This window comes from Catharus ustulatus, chromosome 3 (assembly GCF_009819885.2).
Source record: "Catharus ustulatus isolate bCatUst1 chromosome 3, bCatUst1.pri.v2, whole genome shotgun sequence".
Classification (NCBI taxonomy): domain Eukaryota; kingdom Metazoa; phylum Chordata; class Aves; order Passeriformes; family Turdidae; genus Catharus; species Catharus ustulatus.
Window position 1 is genome coordinate 94,312,107 of NC_046223.1, and position 9,138 is coordinate 94,321,244.

At 47.7% G+C, this 9,138-nt stretch overlaps 1 protein-coding gene across 1 annotated transcript; it reads left to right on the plus strand.

Moving 5' to 3' along the window:
• Positions 1 to 870: 870 nt before the first annotated feature.
• Positions 871 to 8,582, plus strand: GCM1 (glial cells missing transcription factor 1). Its single transcript, XM_033054461.1, has 5 exons — positions 871 to 972; positions 2,372 to 2,624; positions 3,548 to 3,660; positions 5,442 to 5,570; positions 7,989 to 8,582. The coding sequence occupies exons 1-5, from the start codon at positions 871 to 873 to the stop codon at positions 8,580 to 8,582; spliced, it is 1,191 nt and encodes a 396-aa protein (XP_032910352.1).
• The last annotated feature ends 556 nt before the right edge of the window (positions 8,583 to 9,138 follow it).

Below are 9,138 nucleotides of genomic sequence, written 5' to 3' on the forward strand. Positions count from 1 at the left end.
GAAGTTTTCATGCATGAGATCCCTGAGGATCAAACCCAAAAACATCTCTATATTATCAACTCAGTGTTCAGAACAAGACCAAAAGAAAAGAAGAAAATTAACTCTACCCCAGACAAAATCAACAGAGTATTTTATTAACCTTGGCTAGTACTGAAATTCAGACTAGGGCAGCCACATACTTTAAAAGATTTCAGGGAAAACCTGTTGGTTTTAACAAACATACCTTGGTGGGGGTTTTTTCAGTCTGCCATTGAATAGCAAAATGCAGATAGCCCAATCTCCTTTTCTAGACCTCCCTGGTGCAGCTGGTATCTCTCAGAGATACCAGCAATATTTGAAATGGTTGAACACCATTTCTTCTGAAGTAATGAAGCAGACCCCTCTTTTGCTCACCTTTGTCGAATGCAGAGCGAGAAATATCTAATGGGTAAGCAGTGACTCAAAGACTCCTCAACAGCTGCTGAGGTGTTCAGCCAGCTTGGCTCTGGAAATGCAGAGGAAGAGTTGGATCAGATGTACAAAAAGCCTGTGAGCAGAGTTACATGGCTATAAACTTGGTATGAGAGGAGATTGAGCAAAGCAACTCAGATGCCACGAGCACAATTTGCTTGCTGCTAATGATGTCTCTGTAACATCACAGGCTATCTCTAAGCTATATTTTCCATTGCCTTGCTGGCTTGCAAAACTTTTAATGGAACAAGTTTTTCTGGCAGAAGCACACTGATTTTTATCTTTAATGAGCAGCCTCTCTATCATTTAGCTTCAGGAAACAGCTTCCTGGTTGTAAACTGCTTGAGACTGCTGACAGTCAGGCAACTTCAAAAGCAGCCAGGAGCGACTTTCTTGCTAACTTTGGGAAGGCATTTAAAAATGCTGAAAGGTGCAGATGATTCTGTTATGGAGCAGGAGGACTCTGCTTCCCGACACGGAGAAATGATGAACTGGGATATCAATGATATCAAACTTCCCCAGGTAGGTGTCTGTGTCTTAGAAATTAATTTAGTTCTGACCAGTCATCTCCATCACTGATCTTAAATGTTTTCTCAGCCATCTATGACTCATTGCCTTTATTCTCTTTGTCACTTTGAGGTATGCGGGAGTGTTTTGCTAGAAAATATTGAGAAAATATTGACATTTCCATGCATTTCTCCTTAAATGTATTACTGAAAGAGCTGTTGATGCATGAAAAATATCAGGGCTGCAAAAGCATTGTTTTCACTGGTGGATTAGGTACAGAGAAAGCAGAGGAAAAGAAGGTGCCTCCTGCTGTGGGCACTTAATTAGAGCTATCCAGGACTTGCTTTTTTGCCCTGCAACTGTGGGTGCTTAGTCTCACTGCAGACTGGGCTCCAGCTCCAGAGTTGTCTTCCCACATGGAGGCAAGTCTTTTCACTAGCACCTAGGGAAACCTTGCTTCATGTGTGCAGAGCTTTGCTGAGAGGCACAACAGTGATCTTCCCCTCCCTCTGTCCTTTTCTAGTTCTCCTAGCTAGAAGTTTCAACCATTCTCTCCACTGAAAGCCCATGCACCCTGCACACCAATGTCACCTCCCTGTCCCTCAGCTCTGCATATTTCTGCCAGATTCCTCCTGCTGCAGTCCTTCAGCATCCAGCTCTGCCCTTCAACTCCCAGCACGGCCTTCTTACTGGATCCCAGCCTCCTTCCTACTATGACAGTGCTGTTTGCCCAAAGCCTCCATGTTCCAGGATGTTCCCTTCTCTGCCCTTCAACCCAAGGTCACCTTTACCTGTATTTCAGTCTGAAGGCTTCATTGACAACCTTCCCTACACTATTCAGTGGCTACCAGGGGAGCATGGCAGGTTTTCTCTTCTTGGCTGATGTTCTTACTGATGTCATGGCTCTTGGTCCTGGGATTAGCAATTTAAAGGAAATTTCTACTAAGCTTCTGTGTCCCTCACAAGAACTTTTCCCTCAAAATCATCATCAAGTATGGTGGATGCTTTACAGCTTACTGCATTTTACTGTATTGACTGTACCCACTGATGTACACTGAAGTGATGTGTATTTGGGTCTTTGGGTTTTTTTCCCCAGTTTTATTTTTATTGCTCCTTACTCTATTGTCCTTGAGGCTTGGTGTTTGTTTTAATCTTTTTGTTTGGTTGGATGGGTATATGAGAACAAGCTCCTGGCCAGGGCTTCCTGATGCTCTGAGGTTTGAGAGGAGCCACAGAGATCTGTGTTTTTCTTGCCTTATCTCCACTGCTCCCTCCTGACAACCAGCATCACCGGCCAGAGTGCTAGAGTCACCTAGGCTAGAGGAAAACCAGCAGAGGTCCAACTCTGCTCATCTCCTGGACAAGCTCTTCTCTTCCCCAGACTAAAATATGGCTTGCTTTGCTCTTTCCACAGCATGTGAGCCAGACAGACTGGTTTCAAGAATGGCCAGATTCCTATGTAAAACATATCTATAGCTCAGAGGATAAAAATGCTCAGAGGCACCACAGCAGCTGGGCAATGAGAAACACCAACAACCACAACTCCCGCATCTTAAAAAAGTCCTGCCTTGGGGTGGTGGTTTGTGGGAATGACTGCTCTACCTTGGATGGGAGGAAGATCTACCTAAGACCAGCCATATGTGATAAAGCCAGGCAAAAACAGCAGCGTGAGTACAAGCATGGAGGTTTGCTGTATGACACTTCATAAGTGAACACAATATAGCAGGAATCAAAGTATAGGATACCCTTTGGATTACCCAGCCTTCCTTCTGCCATTCCTTATATTCCAATGCAACTCTTGGTTTGGAACCATGCATTTTACACTTCTTACTGCTGGGGCATAGTCATCTGCTTGTTTATTTTCTTTTTTCCCCCAAATAATTTTTAAATCTCTATTGCTGCTGGTTAGGGGTTGGTTCCCAGCCTTCTCAGGTCCATGACCGAGGGTACTGAGAAAGCTGTGCAGTGCAGGCAGCTCCCTGCCCTGCTGTTCCTGCCCACCTGAGTGTTGGTTTCATTACTGCACTGGCCCAAGAGTAACACAGGAGGAGGCAAGTCGTGCAGGAAAGAACTTGCTCATAAACTGTGATGACTGGAAAATAGGCCCCACAGTCACGTCACTGGAGCAAGACAATGCAAATAGAGAACATGAGCTGCACACACATTTTTAATAAGACCATTCCAAACAATTGTGATTGTTCAGTCGAGCTAGCACATACTGATTTCTGGAACTGATGTACATTTTAGCTAAAAAATGGTACTACTCAGGTGCTCACTGAGGCCAGAACAGTGCTCTCTAGAAACATGTATGACATGCCGAACACTGACAAGATAATGATAAAATTGTAATAACATTGTAATAGAAGTAATTTTTGAAAGCTATATTTAATAATGGACAGAATAAAGGCAATGATTACTTTGCTTATATTGATTTTTGCTTATGGTTGGAAGTTTTTCACATAGTTTCTCTCAGTGTTATTTCTGAGCACCAAACCAGAAGTGGCAATCTGCCACCAATGAGCCATTGTATCACATGGGATTAATCTAACTGGTGTTGTACAGAAAATGTTTCCCTCTGTCCTTGCTCTAGGGAAATGCTGTCCAAACTGCAATGGACCACTGCGACTCCTTTCCTGCCGAGGCCATGGTGGTTACCCAGTTACCAACTTCTGGAGGCATGAAGGCCAATTCATATTTTTCCAGGTTGCTATAAAATTACCTAACGTTGTGCAAGTTAATTTTAAAGACTGGTATTTTAAGTTTTATTTAGCAATTTTTTCTTGTTCCAAAAAACAGGGATTATTGAATATGACAAGGTCAAATGACTGTAAAGAGAAAAAGTTTTCACAAAGTGCTAAGCAACCTGATCTAACTCTGAAGTTACAGTAATTTCACGAATACAAGCCGCACCAATTTGACCAAAATTTTGGTGGAAACCCGGAAGTGCGGCCAATATTCCGGGGCGGCTAATACATTAACAAAATTCTAAAAGCTGCCAACACGGAAGTGAGAGCCCGTGGCAGCCCCAAGCCAAGCTGGAGCCCGGCCGGCCCCGGCAGAGGTGGGAAAGCCTGGCAGAGGCGGGGCCAGCAGTGTGGGGGGCGGGCGGCAGAGCCTGAGCCAGCAGGGCGGGGCAGGGGGGGCGGCAGAGCCTGAGCCAGCAGGGCGGGGGAGCCCGGGAGAACTGGGGCTAGCAGTGCAGGGGAGCATGGCAGAAGCAGGAAGGCCGGCGGGTGGGGCTGCCTGGCAGCGGGGGAAGCCCAGCATAATCGGGGCCAGCAGCGTGGGGGAGCCCGGCGGTGCGGGGGCCTGCAGTGCCGGTCAGGGCGAGGAAACGCGGCGGCGGTGCAGACGGGAGGGGGCGGCCGGCGAGCCTGGCAGCGGCGGCGGCAGCGCTGCCGGCGGGGCGAGCGAACGCGGCGCGGGGCGAGCAAGGCGCGGCGCGAGCGAAAGCGGCGCGAGCGAAAGCGGCGTGAGCGAACGCGGCGCGAGCGAAAGCGGCGCGGGGCGAAAGCGGCGCGGGGCGAGCGGCGAGCCCGGCAGCGGTGGCGGCGGCAGCCCTGCCAGCCGGGCGAGCGAACGCGGCAGCGGGGCGGTGCTGACGGGAGAGGGGGGCCAGCGAGCCCGGCGGCGGCGGCAGCACCACCCGGCCAGCCCCGCCGAGCTGTGGCGCTGAGCTGGACCACCCGGCCCCGTCGGCAACCATGAGCGGGCCGAGCCTACCTGGCCCCGCCCCGAGCCAGTAAAGCCCGCTATGCCGCGATCCTGTTACTAATTGGCCAATTTGTGAAAGCTGCGCATGGATTCTCGCGACGAACGAAAGTGCGGCTAATATTCGGGGTGCGGCTTATCTATTGACAAAGACAGCAACATTGTCGAGGCACCGGGGGTGCGGCTTATAATCCGTGCGGCTTGTATTCGTGAAACTACTGTAGTCCTGCCTGAGCAGGAGGTTGTGCTAGAGAGCCCTTCCAGCCTAAATTAGCCTATGCTACTATGATTTTACAGCACAGTGTATTTTTTATTTAGGCTTCTGTGAAAGCTTGTTGATTTTGAAGTGTTTTGCTTCAGGTACATAGGAACCAACAAATCCCCGAAAGTCAGAAATACCATATTATCTCTTCCCCTTCTCCAAGGCAATACACAAAATCATGAGGCCACCTTGGAACAGTAACTGCTTGTACCCAAGGGACTCACTATGGAAAATGCCGTGTGTGTATTATTTGTAATTTATATCTGGATCACAGTGTATGCAAGTGTTTAGATAATGGCCACTGTTTCTGGGAGCTGTAGTCCTAGTTTAGTAACATAACCACTTTCCTGCTTTCCATTCTTTCACTTATGTGCAGGCAACTATCTTATTAAATACAAAGCATTAAATCAGGCGATAATGTGTGATTTTGGCCTGTGATGTAAATTCTGCTCCTTTAAGATTATTAGCAAGGTTGCTTCTACTTTTAACACATCGTAATTACTTTCTAAAGTCCAAAGGCTCTCATGACCACCCACGTCCAGAAACAAAACAAGAAGCAGAAGCAAGAAGATCAATCCAAAAAGCAAAGACAGCTTTTTCTTCATCTTCTCTAAGACTAAAAAGACTCCAGGAGATTGAGGTAACTCTTACTATTATCAATGAAATTTTGGTCAGGCAATCTGTGGTTGAAGGCATGGTGGAGGCTATCTGGGCTTTGGCTCTGGGTGGGAGAAGGCTTTACATCTCCACATTCTGCATGCCCATGATCAGGCCAACAAGGACCAGGGCTGTCCTGAGCATCCTGCTCTCCTTAGCACTGTCATCCACTGCCAGCAACCCCTTCCAGAGCAAATTTGTGCCTGGTGGCAGCAGGAGATTACATCTGCACAGGTAAACAAAGTAGGGCTGCCAGGCAGGCTAAGTTTCATCACTGTTCATGTGGAACTTTCTGTGCATGAGTTTCTACCCATTGCCTCTTGTCCTATTTCTTGGCACTCACAAGAAAAGCGAAGACATCCTCTACCCCTGCTTGCTCCCCTTGAGTTTTGGCAAGGTTAAGAAGGGCAAGGTGCACAATCTGGACCTGGTTTGCCTGGTTTGAAGGTAGAAGAGTGCTTTGAAAGACTTTCTGAAGCATTGATGTTAAAACACCAGTTCTGAGGGGTGTGGAAACACTTACGAAAGCATCTCTGGAGATCTTTGGGACTGCTGCATGCCTGATGGAGGGAATCCCAATGACCTGCATTGCAAAGGCTGTGTTACACTCAATTATCATCACTAGTATTCAGATGCAGTTTGTCATTTGATATGTTAGCCGTGGTGCATTCCCCCAGCCTATTGTTAGGGACAGTAATCCATTCAGATGGGATAATTGCTCCGAGTGAGGACAGATTTCTGAAGTGGACCACATGGAGAAGCAAGGGGATTTGGGAACCCACAAAGCAGATAAAATGTGCACATTTGAATAGAATGTGAATTTAGAAGCTGCAGCTATTTCTACTGGAAATATTCAGAAGGACACTAGAACCCAGAACCTCTTGAAACAACTGCCTGGGAACAAAAGCATAAGAAAAAACAGCTGATCTGTCTATTTGTCTCACAAATACAGCAACAATTATTTTCCTATCACTGGTTTAGTTCTGTCTCTGTGAACACTGAAATAGTTTCCACCTAGGAAATATGACTGAGCCATGTGGCTTTCTTTCTTTGATGACTGAGTCTACTGGTCAGCCCTCATCTTTCCCTTCCTAAAACATCTTCCTGAGGCTTTCACGAATTTTAATTGTGTGGGAGTAGAAACAGACTAAAGAAGCCACAAATGTCTAGTAGTAGAGCCTGCTCTTCAGCTGTTCTGCCTCTGTACAGTCAGACTTAGACCATTTATCCTCATTGGCTTTCCAGTTCATGGCTCTCCAGCAGGTTTGCCTTGGGAATAACCCATGATATTCGCGTTTTGCTAAACCAGCTACGATACAACTTAACTCAGGAGCCTGATTTGTCACACAGAACCTGTGTCACTCAATCTGCAAAAATACATTCCGAAAAGATTCAGTTTTAATGTATTAATGTATTAATCTGGAAAAAGTATTCTGAAAAGATTCAATTTCAATGCCCTCACAGGAGATGAGGGAGAACTTTACAAAAAGGCATGAGCCCAAAATAGAGCACGTGATATATAGGATGGTCTCTCTATAGCATCTATGGCAGGTCTGTAGCTGAAGGTGGGCTGGGTCCTACACCAAATTGTTGGAATTTTTTCTCATAATGAATGAAGAACAACTGAAAGGAACTTTGTTGCTCCAGCAGTCCACAAAATCACTATAATTAAATGGATGAAAAAGCAGAATCATAAAGAAAGGAGACTTGCAAGCACTCATTGAAAATGAGTAATTATAGTCCAATAATTGGGGCAATTAAAGAAGTTGTGAAATATTCAGAACAGAAGACCCAGAAGAATAATTCTTGTGTGCTGATCCCTACCTGAATGAAATTTCCATTTGTGGGGTAAAAAAAACCATAAAGATAGGAAAAATTGTTAGAAATAGACTCTAGAAAAGCTGATGAATCATATTTTTGTAGTGAAAAGATCACTTTAAAACAATCAGTATAAAAAAATCATACTTAACTTTTCCAATCTCCATAGGAAAAAAAAAGTCTGTGGTGTCAAATGTACCAACATAATTTCATTTTTAGGTCCTTCTTCAGTATATGCTGGAAGTGGACCCTAAGGGCTGTGAATGCAAGGTCTAAACAACTCTTTCAGTGTAAAATAGGCTTTGGGCAAAAACTGGTGAAACAAACTCAGAGCCAAGAGCAGGGAGCCTTGTCTACTTTGCCCCTACAGCCCATGGGCACTTCCCTATGGTGTGGGAGGCTCTGCTGTGCCATCTCCTTTGTTACGTGTGCTCACAGAACCACAGGATGGTCAAGGCTGGAAGAGACGCCCAAGACCATCAGATCCAACCACTGTGTTAGCTGAGTGCCTTTGTAAGCAGCTCACAGAGGAGAGGGGCTGCACCCCACCTTGTTTTACTAACCCATGCCTTGTTTTCCCAAGTCTCTGACAGGTGCAATGCCGACGCAGGAGCCTTTGCCTTTGCTTCTTTCCAACCCGGATGCCCACATGCCACCTGCTAATTTCAGGGGACATTTAAGCAAAAGTTCCCAGGAGCCAACGCTGAGCAGCTGCTCTGGGCAGCTTCCGTACCCACGGAGAGCTGGGGAGGACGGGCCCTCCGGAGAGGCGCCAGCCTGGGGCCGGAGCCCGTCCCTCAGCAGGGCCCCCAGAGCCAAGGGGCCGTGCAGTGTCCCTGCTGTGCCCAGCACAGCCCCTCCTCGCCAGCAGTGCGCCCACCTTAGCGCCCAGCACATGCTGCCCGCGACAAAGAGCGGCCGTGACCCCTTCAGGTGTGACGCGGGCCCAGGAGATGGATCCTGTGGGGACAAACCCCCACTGACCTACGGGAGCAGCCACCCTCCTCTGCCGCCCTTCGCCGCGCCTCAGGGCGGGCCCTGCGCCGTGGCACAGCCTCGCCCACAGCCCTCGCTGCCTCCGAGGGGGAGCGAAGGGGACGGGGCTGGGGGGTGCCACCGACTCTGTCTCAACTACTGCAACAGCGACATGTTTTTTAACTTGTACCCCTTACGGTGACTGGGTTCAAACGTCCGTGCTCGCCCCTCCTCTGGCAATGCGTCCAAATCTCCACCCCCGTGGCCGCACAGATGTGAAAGTGCTACCGCAACAGGTCTCACTTTAGCTCCCCTTGCAGGCCCCAGAAGGGCTTTCATACCTGAAGACTTGTCTTTGTTCTTTTTATTTAACAGTCTTATTTCCCTCCACTGTTTCACAGATCTAATAAAAGCTATCAGCTCTTACAGAGTGCAGTTCTGGTTTGGTACTGTTTAACCCTCCTCGATACACAGCTTGTTCCAGCCTGTAGGAGTGTGGAAGGTGTAGACGGGTGATCTCAAGGACCACAGCCGTCATGTGCAACCTTCTGCACTCTTCCAGCTTCTCCAGGCAGTCCCTCTTCAGCCCTAAGTCCCTGCACTGCACCAGCCTTACACATGAGTTGTATGGACCTGGATGCAGGATTTCACATGGGATCTCATGAGAGTGGGGAGAGCCCTCCTGCTCAACCTGTGGCCACATTTCTTTTGATGCAGCCCAGGATACATTTGGCCTCCTGAGCTGCCTATGCACACTG